Here is a 24,592-nt window from a genome sequence, read left to right as displayed (position 1 = left end):
TACACAGCAGCCCAAATAATTCTCTTTTAAATAATTAGGCACATCATATCAACTCTTGTGCTTAAATTTCTTCAAAGGCTTCCTGTTTTTCTTAGAGTAAAATGCATGATCTAGTCCCTGGCTATCTCTCTGGTCTCATCTATCACTGATGATCTTGCCTTTTACTCTTTTCCAATCACATGGGCTTCTCTGATGTTCCTGGAAGAGGCCAAGCATGCTCCCACTCCAGGGCCTTTGCATTTCCTGTTTTTCCAACTGTTTCCCAAAAGATGCTCTCCCTACTAGAAAATAAGTTCCACATGGGTCAAGAGTTTTGTCTGGTTTCCATCTTACCCCTGTGATTAAATCTTTAACTCCTGTTGAACAAGTGGGGTCTTATCTGGGTGTCTAACTTCCCAATGTTCTTCAAGGATCTGCTTCAATGTTATCTTCTTAGAGTTGTCTTCTTCTGCCCAAATAAAACTGTAACTTTTCTCTTTTCTTCCCATCCTTCTTACCTAGTTTTTCATAGCTCCCGACACAATCTGACATTAAATTAGATATTCAGTTATTCCTTATCTGCTTCCTCTACTAAATGGATCATCAGCCTACCACTGAGTACCTAAGCACACAGTATGTATTTGTTGAATGAATAAAGAGACTATTCGCCTATGTGTCCCATCTTTCACCCTCTCACGTGACTCCTTCCCCTTTTATGAATCTCCAGCACCTCTTAAAGCACTCAGTATTTTCTTCTCAGCTCAGAGTTGTAAATGTCTATTGAAGGACAAATCAAAGAACAATGAGAAGATCTGAAACCTTGAAACATTAAAAACCAAAAAAGAAGCTGGAGATTGAGATATTTCACTTGGGCAAGATGATTAGGGGAGCCAAAGTGACACAATGAGGAAATAATATTAACAGAAAATAGTTCCAGAAGGCAGATTTAGCTATGCCATAACAAGCTTAAGTATTATACTCCAATAGCATAACAAAATCTTCTAAGCACTCAACACTCTCGCTTTTGAAATATTTTATAATTACACTAGATCTGACATGATCTTCCTGACAATTCTGTATAAGCTCTAAGTCTATTAATAGCTCAAGGATCATCACAAACACCATAAATTTTTAACTGCAGAATTACTTTTGAATTTCATTCTTTTATGATTAGACATCACTATACATACAACATATTTATAAAACTGAAAGTTTCTTTGAATTTAGTTACTAACTATATATGTAATTTGGGATACAGCAAAGGAAGTGTTGCTAGGCAGTGATAGCCATAATGGAGAAGGGCTACTGTACCCTGAGGGAAATGCAGATCAACTCCACCATGACAGAAGGGGCCAAAAGCATATATCTAACTACTTCTATACTTCTATCTAACTACTTTTATCTAAGTACTTCCACTTATCTATCTAGCACCTTCAACATAAGCATGTTGAATTCCCCTTCTGCTTGAACAGCTTTTTTGCAAACATTCAGAAATGACTGAGATTGCTCCCACCTAATCACAAAGGTTTTGATTAAATGGCTTCCTTTGTTCCCAGTTGTCAGTGGCATTTTAGGCATAAAAATTATGGTAATCATCTGCTTAAAGGTTAAAGGTCTGTGTTTACATTTCAAGTAATATGCTTGAAGAGAGCAAGAGAGTCACAAAAATGTCAGACTGACATAAATAAATGGCATGTGCTTATTGTGCACTTTAAAAAAAGCTCCTAAACTGGATTATTGTTTCAGTTTATACCAGTCTAATATGTAAAGGAAGACTTTACATATTAGACTGGTATAAAGTCCTCGAAGACTCAGAAATAAAATCTTAATCTTTATTTTCACAATGAAAGTCACATTTTGGTTTTTTAGCCTTTCCTGCCATTCATTTATGACTACAAAGAGAATTCATACTTACAGACTTTTCTGAAAAAATTTAATATACATTTTTATTATTAAAATTCAAAGCTGTCACAGGTCTTAAAGCAAACAATTTAGTTAGCATCACCAAATAGAAGATTAAAAATTCCCTCATTTCTGGTACCATTATCACCAACATCAGCTTCCTTTCCTACTTTTCTTCTATCAAACTTCTTTTCTTAGACTTTTCTTTGATGTGTCAAACAAATTTTATTATTTTACATGGAATTTAAATAATAAATTATTTTAGGTGTCATTTTTAAAATCATGATGATTCAATTTGCCTTTAACAGTTTAGAGAAAAGCAAAAATTTAGAAGATATTATGGAGAAAAATTACATTATGAAAAAATTATTTATTAAGATTTCAACTGACAGGTAAGAGAAAAATAAAAATAAAATATTACTTCCATCTAGCTGAATCCAGGTTAATTAGGCTATAAACTATTTTACTACACAAAGAATATACTGAACATCAAGAAACCAATTAATGTTCTCTGTCATTTTATATGTAAATTAATGAAGTGAGAAAATATGTCAACTTAAAAAAACCTGAGAACAAAGTCTAATAAATGATAAATAGATTTTCTAAAATAATAAACCAATGCTTTTCAGTATGAAAAGACAGAAACTAACAGGAAAAAAAATGGAAAACTAATGAAAATTTTCAGGAAAACTTGTATTGTACTGTATTATACTTCAGAGGGATCAGGACACTGCAGAGACCCTTTCAAAGGGCAGTGATCTTTACAAACTGAAGGAGGAACACCTGCTTACATGGTCTTCTCATTCAACAGGCGATCTTTTGATTCCAGACATGGTAATAATAAAGACTTTAAGAAAGGATATGCTAAGAAGATAATGTGACCAAGGAAAAAGTAAAAACAGGCAAATTTACTTATTTATTGGGCAAGGGAAAGCACAGTTAGCTTTTAAATACACATCTCTAAATTTGACAATTAGACAAGTTCAGGAAAAAACTTATCCAAAGATCACAGAAGTTAGGCAGATACCATAGATACTTTATTATTAGGCAGCTCATCTCAAAGAAGAGCTAGTTTAGTACCACTGCTTACTTACTTGGTCAGGCCATTTCATTGTATATCTATGCGGGAAATTACAAACAAATCTGAAACTATGGTTGATAATCATAATCTATTAACTACAGAGATGACAGAGAAACTGCCAGACTCCAATGGTGAATTTCAGCCCATCTTGGCATTCTTTCCCTTTTTTAAAAAATTCCAGTGCTGGGGACTGAACCCTGGACCTCACACATGGTGGGCAGGTGCTCTACTGTTGAGCTATACCCATAACTCCCTCAGCTTGTTTCTCGAGAAAACAAGAAAAACTTAGGCTGTGGACTAAGATCTGTAGAATAAGACTGGATGACTAAGGTCATGCTAAGAATCAAACAAAGAGAATCCAAAATGAAACACAGAAAAGTTCCAACATATTTGAAAGCCAACAGAGTTCATAAAACGAAGGCTTTTGCAGGATGGGGGTAGGATGGGTTAATAAAGGGAGGGGGCTTGTCTGGTCAAACAAGGATCCTTGATTTGAATGAAGATTTAAGATTAAATAGATAGCAAAGCCAGGGGGAAAAGCCAAATTAAGTTAGGAAATATGAAACCTAGGGATCTGAGTTTATTCGTCTACTCCATGAACATATACTGAAGAAATGCTGTATGCCAAGGTAAGTACCATGACTTAAACTCAGCCTCCACATTCATGGGTTCCACATCTGTGGATTCAACCAACTGTAGATCAAAACTATTTTTTTTTTAAAGAAGTATCAGTACTGAATATGAATAGGATTTTTCCTTGTTATTACCTAAATAATATAGTATAACTATTTACATAGCATTTCGATGGTATTAGGCATTTTAAGTAATCTAGAGATGATTAAAGTAGGTCATATGCAAATATGATGCCATTTATACAAGGGACTTGCACATCTGGACTGTGCTATTTGCAGTGCCTCCTGGAACCAATGTCCCAGATATTGAGGGGCAACTGCATTTAAAAAAAAAGAAGAAGGAGGAGGAGGAGGAGGAGGGAGAAGGGGAGGGGGAGGGGAAGGGGCAGAAGGAAGGAAGGAAGGAAGGAAGGACGGAAGGAAGGAAGGAAGGAGGGAAGGAAGGAAGGAAGAGAAAAGAAAAGAAGTACAGGATTTACTGGGTCAAAACATCTCCAAATGATCAAGGAGAAGTTCACTGCTTATTTTCTTCTGTTTCACTCTGTTCACCTAAGGTATCAAAACACACTTCTCACATTTTCCACATCTCTGCTAAAGATCACCACCCAACACTCTGCTTCATTTTCATCTTAGCAGTTATCAGCCTGTTTCACTATATTATATATAGTTTTTTGTCTCTGCTCCAATAAAATACAAGTTCTAAAGAAGATAGGAATTATCTCTATGCACTGATGCTTTCTTAGCATCATAACTATGCCTGGCATATAATAATTATTTCAATAAATATTTCTTATAAGAATTATTACATTTGATTTATAAAAAACTTCCAATAATAGAAGTATGCACATAATATAGAATTTAAGAAAAAGAAAATGATTGCTTGTTTGGGGTTGGTTGAAAGAATGAAGAAAAATTCAGAGAAGCCTGGGGTTAATGTAGACACAGAGAAACATCCTGAAACACATAAATTTCTGACCATGGTGACCAACCACAAGAAAAAGATTTTTTTTTTAACTTACATATGACAGCAGACACATTACAATTCTTATTACATATATAGAGCACAATTTTTCATATCTCTGATTTTATACAAAGTATATTCACACCAATTCGTGTCTTTATACATGTACTTAGGATAATAATGATCATCACATTCCACCATCATTTATAACCCCATGTCCCCACCTTCCCCTCCAACCCCTCTGCCCTATCTAGAGTTCCTCTATTCCTCCCATGCTCCCTCTCCCTATCCCACTATGAATCAGCCTCCTTATATAAAAAAAAAATTTGGCATTTGCTTTTTGAGGATTGGCTAACTTAGCATTATCTTCTCTAACTCCATCCATGTACCTGCAAATGCCATGATTTTATTCTCTTTTATTGAATATTACTCAGATTTTTAAAAAAAATTTTAAATGTTGTGTTAGCTTAAAAACTACAGAGGGTCCCCTTTGTGTTGCCATCTAACCCATCTTCTTGAAGCATGCATTTCATCATGGATGCAATTTTAGGATTCAATTGTCAAGAACTGGGCTCCTACTACATAGAAAACTAAAACCAAACTTTCTTCCTGAATTAAAAAACTATTTATACAGTGATCTAAGACTCTGTCTAAAACAAAGCTTCTCAGCATGTACCAGTGCCCCAACCACAAACATATGCCAGACTATAAGCAATCTCTGTTTTACTTTCTATATGCATTTAGCATAATACTAAAGAGTTCAGGTACTTCATAATACATAAAAACACACATTTATATATAGTTGATTAGATGATTGACTTCTACTCTATATAACAAAGGAATTAATTCTAGTTACTTACCAAATCAATAAGGCTTTCTTGGATTCTGTTGAGAGTTGTTCTTAATCTACTACTACTAAGACCAAGTCCTGTTGATTCCAACTTAAAAAAAAAAAGGCATAGTTATATCACTCTAGAGATGATTTTGCAAATGATGCATCTTAAAATTAACCAAAGTATTTGATGAGTTTCCAATTAGTTAGCCTTCAGAGGGTTTCCAAAAGGCATTAAAAAATTCTAGCACATCAAGGAAAGAAGTCAAACCTTAGCCCTTAAGGGAATCAAAGCACAATTTACTCATGAGCAATCTTATGAATTAGCAGGAGAATTTCTTTCCCACAAGTTATTAGCTTTAGTTACAAAGCTTAAGGTTTTAGATACTTAAAGAGAGCATCCTCTATTGTAGTTAAGGTTTGCTGCTGTATATTTATCTAAAAGGAAAATGCAGAATGTTACTAATTTATTTTTCTTATACAAATTAAAGACAGCCTAAATCCTCATTCAAAAATTAATCAAATTTTCTTAGGCTTAGTAAACATTTCACAGCATAGAATTCTACTCATTATCACAAAGCCAAAGCACTCACAAAAACATTGACACAAGAGAATAAATGAGAAGAGTGACTTGATACTTAAGACATGAAAAGCCAGTGAGTCAGTTCTTGGTGTGATAATTCAAATGATGAAAATAAATTTGAGAGATAATCATAGACACCTAGATATTTGGAAAAAAAGTTAAAATGTTCTCTGAGCCAATAAATTAGAAACAATAATTATTAATAGTAAGCTATAAAATATATATTTCCATTAGTATATTCATAGATACATGTATAACTGTGAATATATACCCATACCCACGAGCATGCATACACACTTATTAATACTCTTCTTCTCCAATCCAAGAACGAGAAATTTACACATGTCAAAAAGTCCCAAGCTAAAATAGCTAATGTGATGACACTATATAGTAAAACAGGAACTAATTGCTAATTTTAATAATTTTATTTTTTCTAGGTTTTATACACCTCATTAATTCATTTTTCTTCCCTTTTCATTAAGGTATTTTTATATATAAATTAATTGGTTTTAAGTATACAGTTTGACAAATTTTGGTAGTTGTTACAGTCTTGCAACCAGCTCACAATCGAAATATAGAATTCTCTCCTCTTTTGAGAATGTGCTCATGCTGTCTGCACTTATTTTCTCCCCACATCCTTAACCTTTGATCAGCTTTCTGTCACTAAAATTTTAGCCTTTTCTAAAATCTCAAATAAATGGAATCATAGTGTGCTATCTTTAGTTTAGCTTCTTTTATCAGCATGCTTTTAGGATTCAATTGTGCTATGAGTCCGTTCCGTTAGTATTTTGCACTTGTTTAATACTTAATAATATAGATAGACAGCAAATCTGTTTGCTTATTCACCAGTCTCTAAACATTTGGGTTCCAGTTTGGCCTATTTGTATAATGCCTCAGTGAATTTGCACTGAGGTGTCAGTCTTTACCTGGACATATATTATTTTTAGTTCTTTTGGGTAAATACTCATAAGTGTAATTTCTGGTTAATATTTTTAACTTTATCAGATATTGCCATACTGTTTTCTAAAGTAACCAGAACTTTTTCATTTCCACAAGCAATGTATATGAATTTTAGTTGCTCCATGTCATGAACTTAATGTTTGTACTTCCCAAATTCATGGTAAAGCTATGGCTCATAATGTGATGCTATTTGGAGATAATCAGGGTTAGATGAGTTCAGGAGGGTGAAACCCTGGTACAATGGGATTAGTGTCTTATAAAGAAGAGTCAACTGAGAGCTTACTCTCCCCACCAAATGAGCAGAGGAAAGGCCAAATTATAACACGATGAGAAAGCAGCTCTCTATAAGCTAGGAAGAGAGTCCTTGGGAACTAAATTGGCTGGTACTGTGATCTTGTTTCTTCAGCCTCCAGAACTGTGAGAAATAAATTTGTTTTTAATGTTGCTCAGTCTATGATTATTTTGCTATGGCAGCCTCAGCAGACTAAAACATGCACAATTTTAACAATCTGTGATGTTCTTTCAATTAGCCATTCCAGTAGATATGCAGTAGCACTGCATTTCTGATGACCAGTGATGTAGAACACCTTTTCACATGTCTTCTTTTGTGATATATTTGATCAATTTTTTTTGCCCATTTTTATACTGGATTCCTTATTTTCTTATGGAGTCCCAAAAGCTGTTTATACATTGTGGAAACATGCCTGTTCTCAATATGGTTTGCAAGATTTTCTCCTAGTCTGACTTGCCTTTTTGTATTTCTGTCTTTCAAAAAGCAAAAGTTGCTACTCATGAAGTCCTTTATCAATACTTCCCTTTATGATTCATGTCTTTTTAAAGCAGCATATGCCCAACTAAATTGCCAGAGATTTTTTTCCTATGTTGTTTTTTAGTTTTAGTTTTTTTTTGTTTTTTTTTTTACTTTTGTGGACATATGTCTTTATTTCTCTTTGGAATGTAACTGTTGGATCATAGAATAAGTGTGTGTTTATAAGAAACTGCCAGTTTTCCAAAGCAGCCAAACCATTTTACACTTTTGCAATGTATGCGAAATCCAACAGTTTTACCTCTTTACCAACATTTTATGTGAGGTGGGATATCATTTTAGTTTTAACATGGATCTTCCTGATGATCAATATTTTGATCACCTTTTCATTTGTTAGTGGGAATTTTTAAGTTTCACGGTTTTGGATCTTATTTGAGTTTTATAAACAGTGAAAACATTGAGACTGAATATCACATTAACTGTTTTATGGAGGCCCATAATTTGGTTAAGGAAATTCTCTGCTCTAACTAGTTTCCTGAGTTTTTAAATCACAAAATTGTCAAATGCTTTTAAAAATATTTAAAGTCACGAGTTTTTCTTTTAAAGAATATTAATTGGTGAGATACACTGATTCTGGGATAGGATTTTAGGCTGTTAAATCAATTCTGTAGTCTCAAGATAAATACCACTTGATCATGAATCAATTTTCTAAAACCTTAAGGATTTCTTAAAGTGTATGTACATAAGAGATACTGGACTGTTATCCAGTATCTCTGTGGTGTCATCATCTGTTTTAGGAATGAAGGTAATACTGGTGTCACAAAACAAATCGTCAAACCCCTTTTCCTCTATTCTTTGGCATATTATGTAGTGTTAATACTTTTTGAAGCTTTTTATTTATAAATTTAAATTTATCTAAATGAAAAAGAACTGCTCAAGTTTTCTACTTGTTAGGTCAATTTTTATAATTCAAGTTTGCCAAGGAATTAATTCATTTCATCTAGTTTGGAAAATTTATTGGCATAATATTGTTCAAAATATTTCCTATAGTCCGTTTAAGCATCTGTAGTGATGCTCTCCATTTCATTTTTGCTACTGACAATTTCCCTTATCTGTTAATTTTTCCTTATCAGTATAATTAGCATTTTATCAATTTTATTCATATCTTATAAGAACCAATTTTTGGTTTTTTTCCCCTATTGCTTTTGTTTTCAATTTCTTCTTTTACCTTTACTATTTCTCTCTTCTTCCTGCTCTTTTTGGGTTTAATTTGTACTTCTTTTTCTAGCTTCCTAAGGTGGAAATTGTGAACATTAACTTGAGATGTTTTTCTGGTATCAGCATTTTAAAAACTACATACTTTTCCTCTGCACATAGGTGCATCCCACCTATGTTGTGTTTTCATTATTATTTGGCTCAAAACATTTTCTCATGTGATTCTTCTTTGCCCCAATTATTTGAAAGTGTGCTGTTTAATTTTGAAATATTTAGAAGTGTGTGTGTGTGTGTGTGTGTGTGTGTGTGAAAGAAAGAGAGAGAGAGAGAGAGAGAGAGAGAGATGCGATATGCTTGGGATTGCCCAAGGCCTTGTGCACATAGGCAAGCACTGTACCTCTGAGCTACATCTCCAGCCCTAGTTATCTTATTGTTATGGATTTCTAACTTAACTCATTGTCATTGAATAACATGCTGTGCATTGTTTCAATTTAAAAAAAATATTAGGATATGTCTATGGCCCAGAATATGATCTACCTTGATAAAAGTAGATACTTTTATCTACTTTTTAAAAATCTACTTTCATAGGCACTGGAAAAGAATATTTATCCTGTCATTTTTCTGTCAGTTTGATATGTTGTCCCACATGTATCAATTAAGTCATTATGGTTGATGATACTGTTCAAATCTAAGTATTTGCTGATTTTGTCTATTTTACTATATTAGTTATTGTTTGCTCTTAAAGTCTCCAGCTATGGTTGAATTTTATTTTCCCTTTAATTCTATCAATTATTGTTTTATCTATTTTGAAGCTGTTATCAGGTGCTTCACATTTATATCATCATATTTTTCTTGAATTGATGCTTATATCATTATTACTCTGATAATACATTTTATCTGCAGATCTAGTTTACCTGAGATTAATATATTCACTAAAGCTTTTTTATGCTTGATATTTATATGGCATATCTTTTTCTATCCATTTGTTTTTAACCTATGTGGGCTTTTTTTTTCATTTTAACATTTAAGGTATGTTATTATTTTTAAGTGAGGGCTTTGTTTTTAATCTGTCCAATCAGACAGATTAAATGTCTGGTCTATTAACATGAGATGAAATCATTAGTTGGATCTGTATCTACCATTATATGTAGATTTCTACTTCCCAATAATTCTTTATATTCTTACTTGGAATAATATCTATTGACTTCTCTTCAAGTTCACATGCCTTCTTTCATGTCTATTTAGTTATTAAGTACATTCATCATTTTTTTTCCATTTTTTTGAAATTGTATTTTCAGCTCTAAGATGTCACTTTTATTTTTTTTTATTACTGTCACTATTAGAACTTAATTCTCTGCTGACTTGCTCATGCATTTAAAACATGTTCTTTTTTACTTCATTAAAGACAGTCAAAGTCGTACTTCATTGAGATTAAGCCTTTCTTAATTCTAATATCTTGGCATCAGATTAGATTTTTTTTATTTAGTTAGATTTTACTTAACTATCTGCTCCACTTTTTTGATTTATGCATCTGAATATTCTAGACTTTGTTTTTTCTTCTCCCATAATTAATATTTCCTTTATTTTCAGTATGTGATTTTCTTGGCTGGGCTTAACTATAAACTGTCTTACGCAGCAGCTTTGTTTCTGTTCAGATCATTTTTAAAAATATATTTTTAGTTGTAGATGGACACAGTATGTTTTATTTATTTTTTTATGTAGTGCTGAGGTTCGAACCCACTGCCTTACATGTGCTAGGCCAGCATTCCACCACTGAGCTACAACTCCAGCCCATCTATTCAGATCTTTTTCTTTGAGTAGGTTGTAGTTACTCTGTGCTACAAAAACAATGGTTCATGGATTAGTCAAATATAAGTAAGGTGAATGTAATCATCTCTTCTATAGCTACTTCCCTTCTCAGTTTCCTCCACTCTTAACAGTATCCCTGGTTTCCTGGATCTACTTTTCTAGTCACCAAGTGCAGTGAAGATGCAGGGTTTCTCAGGCTTATCTCCACTTATGTGCCACATGGACTTCACTAAGCCCTGGGTAAAAGCCATAGGCATGGGGTTTATTCATATAGCTCCCCTTTCTCCTCCCTTTACATTAACATGAACTCCCCACCAGTCTATTTGCTTCTTTTGCTTACTCTCCAGAATGCTCAAACAGTTGGCTTTTGAATAACATCCAGGTTTTTATAGTTATTTTCTATAGAAAATATCATCCAGTAAGGTCTCAGTCTCTCATACCTGGAAGTGAAATAACTTCCTTGAAGTTTAAATAGTCAATCACAGACTACTCTACAGGGAAACAGTTTTATTAATAAAAGGTAATTAAATTTATTCAGGCTTACAAACTGTTGTCAAGAACCCTCCTAACACCTACTTGAAAAGCAAATCATTAGTACACTGAGCCCTGGGCACCTATTTTCCACTTTGTGCTTAGTAGTGTGTGAAGGTAAGCTACAAAATGACTGGTCTTCATAAGAGCACAGTTAAGACCAAGGAAAACGTAACTCAAGAGAAGAATGGAAAGCCTGAGGCAAGGCAAGATGAAGAAATACTAAGAGTGACATTATTACAACAGAATTTAATGGATTAGATATAAAATAAAGCATGGTGTAGTTCAGTGAGGAGCCAGAGCTTCTGGAAGAATTAGTGTCAACAGGAGGAAATCTCTGGATTAATGCATGCAGTGCCCCCCACCTACCGCCAATGATTTTCTAAAAACCAGAACACCCAGGAAAACATGCTTATAATTCCTCAAGGAGCATCCAACTAAATTCACTCACAGTAGTCCCTTTCTTCTGGGAGAGAAGCAAGTGCAAGTACATACTTGTTCTTTCTATTCCACCTACCATCTGATTCTTTCACTCCTTTCCTACCAATGAAAACTTAACAGTTAATAAAGCAATTTAGTGAATGTTATTTGGAGGCAATCTGGAGTATGTAGTTGTTTTTATAAATATGGGAATTTCTAGGAATGGGCTTGAAAAGCTTATTCTCTTAAGAAATCAAAACTATTCTTCAACATTGTATGCATACATGTGCTAACTTGTGTTTTTCATTTAGAGATTGTCTTCCTCCAAAAGTGATTTAAAATAGTTAAGAAGAATATAATCTGACAAAGAAAACAAAATAAAACAAACCAACAAAAACTAATAAAGCAAAATACAGGCAGAGGAGGGAAATGGACTATTTATTTTTATAAATTTGTTCAGAAAAACCCCTTTCATAAAGATTCAGTCATTCCTTGAGTATTTTTTTTTAATTTTGCAAAATCAAAAATAGTAGGTTCAAATTTTAAGCTATTCTGTTTGAAAATGTTCATATTTTCAATATTTACTTTGTAGCTAAAAGTTAGTATTAATAAATGTAATCTAAAATGGAAAAGGCCGTTCTTAAAAAGTACAAGTAAACCAGGTACAGTAGTGCACACCTGTAACCCCGCTATTCCAGGAGGCTAGGGCAGAAGGACTGTAATTTCGAGGCTAGCCTCAGCAACTTAGTAAGACCCTGTCACAAAATAAAAAAATAAGGGCTGGGAAGGTAGCTCAGTGGTAGAACACTCCTGAGTTCAGTCCCAAGTACAATAAATAAATAAATAAGTGAAAGAAAGAGGAACAGAAAATGCTATATTTACTCATGCATACTTACTCATACAGATATTTTATATTGGCTCACATAAAGCAAACTATTCGTAATATAACCTAAGGGCAGATACCACTGTTAAAATCTCCTAACGGTTATCTGTTTCAATGTAATTACTTTGTGTTGAGTCTTATATAACTGAAAATGCATTCAACATATTTTCCATTAAGCACCTAACAACACTCCACCAACCTTCTCAGGTTCTAATGAGCCCCACTGCAAACAAATTCACTCCAGTACAAAATCAGGTGGAAAGTCATGTCCCACACCAATTAGATTGCCAAGAGATTTTAAATGATGCTATTGTAGCACATTTTATCAATAATATTGTCCCAAACTGTTCTGTACAATATGGTAGTCAACAGTCACATGTGGCTATTATCTAAAAATAAATTAACTAAAATTAGATACAATTAAGAATTCAGATCCTCAGTCACATCAGTGACACTTTGAGTACTCAAACGCCATAGGCAGCTACCACACTGGGCAATGCAAACACAGAACATTCCCAATTACTGCAAAATCTCTAGGACAGCACTAGTCTGGAGGAATAATTCGGAAGACAGAGTAAAGACTCTGTAGAAGACTGAAAGTTTCTGATACTTAGCTAAAACCCTATAATGTCTTCCTCTGTTAACATTTATTTAGTGAGTTTCCAAATTCAGTGATAATTAGTACTCATTTTTAAGTAACATAAATTCTGCAGCAACACTTTATCTCTCATTATATTAGCATTCTTTCTAAAGAACAATTGTCAAAATTAGGAACATAGGAAATTCAAATCCTATATAAAAAGATCATCTCTTTGATACACTTGTGATCATTGGATATGAATATTAATATGATGAATGTTAATTATACATTAAAACTTACATGTTTTTGAAAAGGAAACATGATATTAGAAAAGTTGCTATTATGGTATATCCCTATGACCCAGTGGGATGTTCTTAAACGGAAAACTGTCAAACATCTATGCAACCACATAATAATTTCCAAGCATGAGATTTGTTCAAATATCATGGTATTCTCATTTAAGAGTAGAAAAATAATACTCCACTAGGAGTAGAAAAATAATAATAGTTTTGGGAACCCAAAAAGGAGATGTAAGAAACATTACCTCTAGCAGTCAGATGGTTCAATTAAACAAAACTTCAATTATTTTAATAAATACTTGTTATTACCTTTAAAATGTATTAGAAAAGTTTACCTATCCAACTGCTAAAGTTGTTAGTCAACATTTAAAAAGTCTCATTGAATATGTAGTAAATATATACAAAGTAACCTGAACATGTTTCATTGAGAAATATGTCCAGATTAGAAACAGATATTATATTTTTTCTGCCAAAAATTTGAATAGCATACAATATGGTTATCATATCAAAGCTTAAAATTAATATTTAAATAAGGAAACAGGCAGACAGAAAGCTGATATTAATAATTTGAAACCAACATAATCTTCAAAATAATGTTATCTAAGAATGTCATGTTATATAAGAATAAACATTTTTTATTTAAAAAATAAATAAATTTTAAAATAAGCATTTTCTCTCCAAAGGTTGACTTACTGAATCATTCCGGCCAAAAAAGGTATATATTGCATATAAGTAATAATCAAATAGCTGAGACATGAAATGGATAACATCAAAGGCAATAGGCTTAAGAATGTTCATCATCTGCATATATTTCCCTGAAATGAAAAAAAAGTCCAAAATTAAATGAAATAAAATACCTGATATTTTATAATTCTAATATAATGATAAAAAAGAATAAAGTATTATCCTCAAATATTTAAATAAAATGAAATACTGCCTCCTTGGTCACATGAGCCTTGTTTCAAGTATTCAGTGGTCACATGTGGCTGGTGGCTACTATATTACCAGCAGAAATTATAAACAGTCCCAACATACTGGAAAGTTCTACTGGACAGCACTGATGAATGATACCTACCCATTATTATATTTTACAAATTTTGTCAATTTTTTATAGAACTCCCATACTCTACCTCAAAAGATGCTCTACAAACAACATAGTTCCTCTTTTCTAGGAAATTCTAGAAATGTTTAAGTGTAATAAAGTAAAATACAACATACATAAGAAAAAGAGCTTTCATAATCTTACACACACACAACAGATGTAAAACGGCAAGAGAAAAGAGGACACAGCCACTCTCCCTTCTTTTCAACTCTAGTCCTGCTGAAATCTTGTGTCAGAGACAAAGAACATTTCTTTATATCCACAAAGTATCAAGAATATATGCTCCTCATTCCTTCCTTTGGGAGATGCCAATATTCTATTCTTTCTCTAAACATATAATCAGATAGTCACAAGAAAAAAAATTTAAACCAAATATCTATATTTATAAACTTGCTACTGTATTTTAAGGGTACATGATAGATGGGCTGAACCAAAGAACAACTACAAGTCCTTAATTCTATTTTATTTTGTTCCCTTCCATAATATAGGGAAAGAAATCTATCTATTAAAAATACTCTATACCTTCTTCTAAAACAATTAAATTTTAAACAGGCCATTTACTTAATTTCCAAATAATTCAGGTGCTAGCTCAACTTCATATAACTTGTAGTTATAAATTTTAAATTGGCACTATTGAAGATAGCATAATTCAGAAGAAAATACATTAACTGCAGTAGAAGAAATGAAAAATTTACTATCAAAACCATTTCTTTACCTCAGTACATGTGTCTTAATTTATGTGACAGACAATCCTAAGTAACAGATGGTTATAAAGAGAAACTCAAATACAAGTACATATCAAAATAAAGTAAGATCTTTCAACTCATATTCCAGTCTTATTCCTATTTATAAATCTTTTGTTTTAGAGTCATCTTTCCCAATTAGTTTGTGTGTTCTGAAATTTTAAAAATAATCAACATTTTAAAATATTTGAAAGATATGCTCCTAGAACATTCTGGATAATTATGCTATTATTTCCTCAAATACAAACATAGTTACCTACACTACAACTAGTTAACACATTTAACAATGTAACATTGTGAAGAAAAAAACAGAAAAATATTTTAAACAGTACAAGAAAAATAGACAAAGTAGAATGCAAATAACTGAGCTGATATATATCCAGAATACACAATTCCTCTTCATTTCTAGTAAGATAAATCATTGCTCAGATACTTAATCTTGAGAAAAGATATGAAAATGAATTATGAATAAGTAAAGGCTATTTAACTTTTTTGGTAAAGGTTATTTTAAATGTACATTCAAAATAAAAAAAAAGATTCCCTGTGAAAATAAAATTTAAAAATAATATTTATTCATTCAACAAACACTTTTTGAAGACTTTCTACATATCTGGCTTTGTGTTAAGGTACAAGGACACAAAGTCCCTGCTGCTCTCATACCTTACAAGGCTATGCCTGGAAGGTGATGATCAAGGAGGAGGCTGCCAGTGTATTAAAGTGCATGAGAATGAAGATTGTCTATTCAGGCCAAGGGAGTAAACAGGCAGAGAGCAGTTCTTCTCAGATCTTACTCAATTAGAGGATTTTAAAATGAATTGAGCTCAGATCTGAGAAGGGGATGAAAAGGCAAGGACAGAAAAAAAGGAGAAATCTAAAAACATTTCTAGAACAGGGGTTGGCAAATCCTTTCTGTATAAAACCAAACAGATATTTCTGGCTCTGCATACCACACAGTCTCTGTGGCTCTGCTGCTCTCTGCTTTGATTACTTAGCCCTGCCACTGTAGGACAAGCAGCCACAGAAAGGGAGTAAAGACATGAGCATGACTGTATCCTAATAAAACTCTGTTTACCAGAAAAGGCAGCCAGCCCGACTCTGGCCTACATGCTAGTTTGTTAAACCCTGTTTTAGATGGCTGACCATGGATAGGAACAGGTTGACGGAAAATATAAAGAAGCTATTTAACCATAACAAGGACATAGAGGACGTGGAAGCTACTCATAGAGGAGTGACTGCTTAGAATCAAGTTGATATAGTAAGAGTAAAAAATGGGGCTGAAAAGGATGAAATGGCAGGTCCCATGTAGGACTGACAGCATCAGTCTATATTGCCCCAGCCCTAGCCCCCCTCTAGCAGATAGAGGCATAGGCTGCTACAATTTACCCACAGACAAAAACAAAAACAAGCCGGTATGGTGGCACATGCCTGTAATCCCAGCAGCTCAGGAGGCCAAGGCAAGAGGATCACGAGTTCAAAGCCAGTCTCAGCAAAAGTGAGGCGCTAAGCAACTCAGCAACTCAGTGAGATCCTGTCTCTAAATAAGATACAAAATAGGGCTAGGGATGTGGCTCAGTAGTTGAGTGCCCCTGAGTTTAATCCCTGCTACCCCCAACCCCCACCAAAAAACAAAAAATGAGAAGAAAAGACTTTAGGGCTCCTCTCTCAAAAAGTATATAAAGCAAACTAACCTCACGCACACAAAAAAAATAAATAAACAAACTTTAAAATTTCATAATAAATTACAAAAGCTTAGGCTTTTAGATTGGATACTGGCAACAGAGACTAAAGTCTAACTCATTCTGGGATTTTGGGGTTCTTTCACCATAAAGTAAAGACTGCCAGTAAGTACCCCAGTCTTGTCCTATGACACCAAACCTACCCAATCAGAATTCCTATTGAGGAGAAAGAGCCAGCTCAGACACAGATCTAATTACACAGAAGAAGAGACCTACAACAGCTATGTAGGCCTTTATCTTAAATATACATAAAAAATTTTAAAAAAAATAGTCAAGTGCATAAGAAAACCTGGAGCATGAGAGTAAAAAGAGAAGCTGATCACAGAGAAAGCAAAATAATTCAAGCTAAAGAAGAGAGACGCGATAATTATATAATACCCTATACCACTAGAATATTTAAAAAAAGAATATGGCTCTTAAAGATTAAAAATATCATTTTTAAAATAAAAAATTAAATAAAAGGGTCACAAAGAAGTTTCCAAAAAGGGTCAAGAAAAAACAAGAATACAGAAAATATCAGAGAAAATAAGACAAAAAGGACCAATTTAAGAGACTAAACACTTGAATAAAGGAGAGACAGTGAGAGAGAATGAGAACAAATAAAATAGGTGGCAATTATCAAAGAAATACTAGTATCAGTCATAAGGAACATAGGAGCCCTGAGACTGAGAGTCCACAAACTACTGAACATACTTATTAAAAAAGAACTCACACCCAGCATATCAACATAGAATTTGAGAATGTCAAGGGGGAAAGAAAATAATAAAAGCTTTCAGAGAGAAAGAGATGGGGCCGGGGGCAGGGGGAGTAGAAAGAAATTCAACTATAATATAACAACTAGAATACTTAGAAGTTTCAAAGTTCTAAAGAAAATAATTTCCACAGATAAACTGTCATTCAAACCAAAGAGCAGAATGAAGATGTTTTTCAGACTGATATGAATTCAAAACATTTACCTCTCACCATCCTTTCCTGGGAAATAACTGGAAGACAAACAGATCCCAAAAATAACCTCCACACTGTTTCCAGGAAGCAGTGAGACAAGTGTCTCTTGCTTTTCTTTACAAGTTCTTCCTTAGTAGACTTATTATTGTGAGATAAACTACCTTGATAAAAATATAAATATACAGTGCTGAAGTGAGCCTGCCTGGTTTAAAATATGCATCCAGCAGTTTAGGATGTAGTTCTGATGCTCACTGAAGAGAGTTACCTCATCCAGCCCAGATAACCAGGACAGATATCTCTTCCCAGATTATCCACTGCAAGAGGTCCTTCCTTCCTCCAACCAGCCTGTGTGATATCCTTTCTGATCCATGAATAATTAGCTTTGTTCAGGAATGAGATTTAATATTCATGATTTCCTCCACTGAGAGTGAAGCATGAAAGTTAAGCACTTACTAGCTCTAGGATGAGCGAGCCTATGCTTTCCCACTTACCAGATGTGTCATAAAGTCAAATTCTATCTCTGAACTTCTGTTATTTGTTGTGTAAAAAGGATGTTGTGAAGAATTCATGAGAAAATACGTGTGAAACATTTAGACAGCATATGACAGATACATAGCTAAGCAACTGCAGTTACAACTATTATCTTAAGAAAATTATGGGGCTGGGGTCATAGTACAGTGGTACAGCACTTGCCTAGCATGTGTAAGGCACTGGGTTCATTTCTCAGCACCACATATAAATAAATAAAGGTTCATTGACAACTAACAACAACAACAAAAGAAAACTATAATTATGATGAATTCAACAGGGAGAAGTATGGGATGTCACAAAAAGGGAACCCAACCTAAAACAGATATGAGGAAAAACTTCACAGGGGCAACACTGTTTAACTCTCTCATTCCCAAGTCCAGATGGGGAAGAGACAACAAAGAGACTGGCAAAGAAACCAACCAAATAACAGCATGGATAGGGACTAGACACAGAGAAAGAAAGAACAGTGGGCTGCCTTAGCTAACTCATCAGCAAGAGGTATAAGAAGGAGTGCGGTTATCACAGGGAAGGTGGCCCAGAGTAATTCTGGGTTCTTGAGTCAGCTGGCTGCGCCTCCTGAGTGGAGGAGGGAATACACAGGTGAAGAGAAGCACTGGAAGTGTGGGGAAATTTAATCTGTTTGAGCAACGTGACAAGAGAGGAAAAGGGGTTTCTCCAACAGTCAAGGTTTTAAAAATTAAGGTTTGTCAGTCCAACTCACACTAGGAACTTACAAAAGTTAAAAAAAAAAAAAAAAAAAAAAAAATTGGCTGAGTGCTATAAACAGATGCTGCAAAAAATGATCAACTCTTGTCTCATCTCTAGGAGTTTAAAGTCGGGTGAGGCGAGAGCAAAAAACAGAAACTGAGTTGGAAAAATGTTCATTATTCTTGTTACGTTGCACTACTCCAAGAAATCATCAATGGACATAAATACTTATAAAGGTGTAACAGCATATGTATATATATATAAAGGCAAACTGGAAACAATATAAATGAGGCATGAAGGAAAAGAAGGAAAAGAGTCCAGCTTGGCAATTTAGAAAAGCTACTGAAGTGAAAAATGAACAGGTCCATTATATTACCTAAGTGCTTGGCTGCCAATTTTTATTCTATTGTTTGATTATTATTATTATTATACCTTAGCTCCATAAACCTCCAATACCATTTTTTTATGACATATACTAAGGGATTGCACTTTTTAGATCATCCTCTCAAAACATAATGTTGTATATACACAGCTAGAAACCAAAAATATTTTAATACTGCTTGAAAAAATAAATATACAATTATAGTAACATTATCTTATTACTGTAATTATAATATTAATACAATATTGAAATGTAACCTAAAGAGTGAGAGATTTTTTTCTATAAATGTCACATCTGAAAAGTCTCTAATAATTTTTAATTTAATCTTATAACAAGGTTTTAAATTTTTTAAATGAAAAAGTATTGACACAATTTTATAATATTACACTTATGATTTCACTGAACTTTATAACTTGATCCAAATATCTGAAATAGATTATTTTGAAAACAATTGATATAATTACTTACATTTGTAAAAAACGAAAGAAACAACCACTTGAATTATTTTCTTGTTATTTAAGCACACATTGTTTAACATTCTAATTATGAAAACAAAGAAATCAATGATTTTCAATTTGTTCCCTGGCCCAATTTCATCAACATCATCCAGAAGTTGTTAAAATACAAGTTTTCTCGGGTTAAACCTCAGACCTACTGAATTAGATGCAAACTATATTCCTATAGGTCCTCTAGGTGACTTTGATGCACATTGCAATTTTGAGAATCAGTGGCTTAAATCATTATAAAAAGACTGATCAAGCCGGCTTTTCTTCCTTCTGGATAGGCTCTTACCCTTTGGTTTTCAAGATCTTTTCTTTACCTCCTAATTTTTTTCCTGTCTCTCTACCATTCATTCAGATTCTCCTGTACTGGTTTCTCTTGCTTTCTGCCCCTTCAATATATCCATATCCACTGTTGTTCCCTAGGTTTCTCTGCTTTGCTATCTCCTGTTCAGTTGCTTATATGTACTATGGGATGGTAGTGCTTCTTTCCAAACAATTATGAGCCCAAAAGGTTAAAAGTTACTGCCAAAGCAAACTCACCCACTAACATGGTTTTAATATTTAAATCAATGACTCAATAATTATCTAACTTACCTTACCTACAGAGTATTTCTACTTATTTCTCATTTGGTACCTCTGTATGTCCAAAATCTAATTCCATCAGCAGCTCCCCAAACCTGGCTTTCCTCTTCTTTCTTTTTCTCCGTTATGGCGTGTTAAGTGGTCAATTATACAAACATAAAATTTAAGAGTGATTCCTCATAACTAATTCATCAATCTTGTCCTGTATTTATAAAATCTCACAAATTTATCTTCTTTCATTTTAAAGTACTGATGTATGTGCCAGTGTGTATATTCTAGCTACCAAAGCATTTTTTTGCATTAAGCTCTGTAGTTGTTATAAGCATGAGCTTTGGCTACCTATCTCCTCCCACTTAGACCTATCAGAGATGTCAAGGAACAGTAGCCTCTAGGAGAAAGAATCTTGAATACCAAAGCTATTTTAATGCTGACACTTCAAATTCCTCTGCTCCACTGGCAAGCACTTATCAGGCTTGATGGGATTTTTTTCTTTACACAAGATCACATTCTGATTAGTCCTCAGCACCGGTGGAAAGGTTCTCTGAGCCTTTCTAACAGATTTAGATACCACCTGGAGCTGGCTGACCCTAGAAACGCTCTTTTGTTTAATCTCTCTAATTATCTGCCTAGTAAATAATACTTGAAAATGATGTTTTGAATATGCTTTCCATGCATTACAATGTGTCTCCCAACTAGTCAATAATCATTCCATTCATCTTCCTGGGCACCAAAAATTTATCTTACTTACATAACTGTACTTCTCCACTGGTGAGAAGAGGCACTGCCTTTGCCTTTTAGAATCTTCATGCTCCTCAGGGCAATAACAACAGGGGATAGAAGAGTGCATTTTACTAGCTGGAGACCCCTGAGTGAATGGTCCCTTCAAATTATACTTTATAAACCTATTTCAAAATGAAGATAAAGACATTCCAGGGAGACAGAAAGTGAAGGGCATCAATGTGTGTAGTGGGTGGAAAGGGGAGTGGAGGCTAAAGGCAGCACCTCAAGCTAGTGCTAAAGAGAAGATGGTCCAGTTAAATGATCACACTTAACACTGGTTCCAAATTACAACTCTAGAACACACAGTGGTGCAGACGGTTAAAATTACAATGGTCAAACTCTCTCTTCTAAGCAAGGTTTAATTCAGGATTGTGCCCTACTTTCTAGCATGATATATCAAGGGCCATAGAATGTGGCTTTTCTCAATTTCTATAAATCCATTGTTAAAAAACAATGTCTACTATGTTAATCAATAATCCTTATATACAAATATGCTGTAGTACCTTTTGAATTTAGCATCAGGAACATATTTTTTACCATTAACATAAGATAAAAAATCCTTTTATATAACAAGATTAGCAGAATACTTTCCTTTTTCAAATTCTTTATGCCTACTGGGAAATTAAGAGCTGCATTTGATGCTTGCATTTATCTAAACATAACATGATATCCTCCTAGTCCTCAATCTGTTAGCCTTGTATTTGATTCGATTCTAATGACTATATACCCTTTTAGACTAAAAAGCAGCATAACTACCTCTAGTCTCTTCTGAACTAGGCTAAAAAATACAAACAACTACATAGATGTGGCCAATTGTATCATTTCCCCCAATTATCTGCTCTCCCCATTCCCTGTAAGAACATTTTACATTCCTGCTCACTTCCCTTGACTTTATGCGCAGAAGCATAGTTTTTTTCACCCTGTGGGTGAAAGCTACTGATGTGTCAGGGCTGTTTGCTACTTCAATATAATCAGCAAAAGTACACAGACTACATTTTTAGTAGTATGTTCAGACACTTAAAAATTCTAAATGTAAACTAGGCTAAGGAGCATGATAAGGATTCAGAAAAGTTTGGAATTTCCATCTCTGAGGACCAGATCAAGGAACTGTGTGCACTGAGTCTGAAAATGGATTGGGGACGAGAGATATGAGGAAAGGAGACACAGGATCACTACCATCACACACCTGGACAGTAATGAAATAAAAGAACAGGAGGAAATAAAGCACTGACTCACTCTTTGTCTTTGAAGGGCAAAACTAACTATAGAATTAGAAAGGGACAAACTTTGATTTACCATAGGGAAGAGATTTCTAGCAATTAAATTGGTCTAATAGAAAAATAAGTAGTCTTGCAAAATAATATGCTTTGAGAGACTATGAGTCATGAAACAAAAGCTTGATGGCCATCATGTATTACAGACATTATTGAAAGAAAACCTTATTTTGTGGTAACTTATACCAGATGACCTCTCAGCAAGCACCCTTCCAATTCTGATTCTATAAATTCTCAAGAATTATTCATGATACTGCTCAGTTAGGTCTCTTGGACAAAAGAAGAAAAGATAATTTCCCTGACAATAATTAGCTATAGAATAGCTTTTAAGAATCTGTCATTTTTCTGTGTGCCATGAAAATGCATACCATTTCTTTTCCTCTCAATTCATTATTACTGTTCCATATTTTCTCTAAAAAAAGCAGGACTAAAGCATTTTGTACATTTCATCATAACATTAATGAAATTTGGAATTTATATTAAAGAACACAGACCATTTCAACAAAGCTAAGATTAATCAAATAAGATCACTGGTAAATTCCAATTTTGTAAATAGAAAACTGATTTTTTTTTTTTTTAACAGAAAACCACTAAAGTTCCTGAATGGTATAGATGGCAATGTGAGAAGACAACTCTATAACTTAATTTGTCAAATGTACAGACCTATATGTGAAATATAAAGGCTGAGAGAATGTAAGATATTTAAACACTGACATTAAAAAAATCCACATAACCTTCAAACCTGCATATTTAAAAAGGAATTTCTTCATATTGTCTGCCTTTTATAAAATCATCAGTAAAGGTCTTATCTGCAATAAGAACAATACTTCCTATTATCTGAACATTTAGTTTGTAAAACTCTTGCATTTGAAAATACCAGAGGATCACTATTCACTCTGCCTATCTGAAAGGAAGGCTGTGAAGATCTATGAAACAATTAAGTAGAAAAACAATGTGTAAATGTGCAAATGGTACTATCAGCATCCTATATGTACCTCTAACTCAACTATATAATTTTTATTACATTTCCATTAACAGGAATATTTTAGAAAGATTTAGAAGATGCAAAGATTTAACAAGTTGTTAATGAAAAAACTAACATTAAAATTAGTATCCTACTATTTGGAACATTTAAAATGAAAAGCATTGACATATGAGATATCTCAAATCTCTTGCTGCATGGAGTACTGCAGTTATCATACAATGAAAACTTCAAGTAAAAATTATTCAGTAACAAAAGCAAACCAATTTAACTGGTATAATTTTTTTTTTAATCAAAAGGGGTAGCTACTTACCAACAAGCCTTATTACATTCAACGTCGTATTTGTTAAGATGGGTGCGTTCACTTTATTTAGACTGTAATCTGATTTCTTCCGACTTTTTAGGGTTTCTCGAGAAACACTTAATACAGAAAAACAAGAGTCTCAATTAGAATTATCAAGTAATAAACCAATAAGCTATTCAGTTTAGCATCTAGCTTTCATTCACTAATTACTCACTGAAATTCTCACCATGTTTCAGATGAACTCACAGTACAGATACAAAGATAAATAAATAAGCAGAGAAATATAAGTACTCTTCATGCATTTCTTTGATTCTAAAACAAAATTATCAACCATTAATAAAAAGCTACATGACTTAAAAAGCAGATTTTCTAGGGAAATTATATACATAGGTACAAATTTACTAACTTTCCTGATTGCAGAAAATTAGGGAAAAAAAATACCCTCCTTAGAATAAAATATAAAGTATGATGGCAATGTTGGGGTAGAGAGGCTGCACTAGATACAAAGGAAAAGCAGAAGTCATATGGCAAGTGCAGAAAACAAAGGACAGCAAGTAATGAGGCAGAGGGAGTGAGAATACTGTATG

General features: G+C 33.5%; 1 protein-coding gene across 2 annotated transcripts in view; it reads right to left on the bottom strand.

Moving 5' to 3' along the window:
• Window positions 1-24,592, bottom strand: part of Vps50 (VPS50 subunit of EARP/GARPII complex) — a 120,253-nt gene that overhangs the window by 19,055 nt on the left and 76,606 nt on the right. Inside the window, exons 20-22 of one of the 2 annotated variants that reach the window (XM_015506724.2) lie at window positions 24,015-24,121; window positions 14,127-14,248; window positions 5,416-5,496 (exon numbers count right to left, since the gene is read on the bottom strand). In XM_015506724.2, the coding sequence (XP_015362210.1) occupies window positions 5,416-5,496; window positions 14,127-14,248; window positions 24,015-24,121 (310 nt within the window). The remainder of the gene's footprint in view (window positions 1-5,415; window positions 5,497-14,126; window positions 14,249-24,014; window positions 24,122-24,592) is intronic. The other variant, XM_015506726.2, reaches the window with a different exon arrangement.

Source organism: Marmota marmota, unplaced genomic scaffold, assembly GCF_001458135.2.
Source record: "Marmota marmota marmota unplaced genomic scaffold, marMar, whole genome shotgun sequence".
NCBI classification, from domain to species: domain Eukaryota; kingdom Metazoa; phylum Chordata; class Mammalia; order Rodentia; family Sciuridae; genus Marmota; species Marmota marmota.
This window is presented reverse-complemented; position numbering and strand designations above follow the sequence as displayed.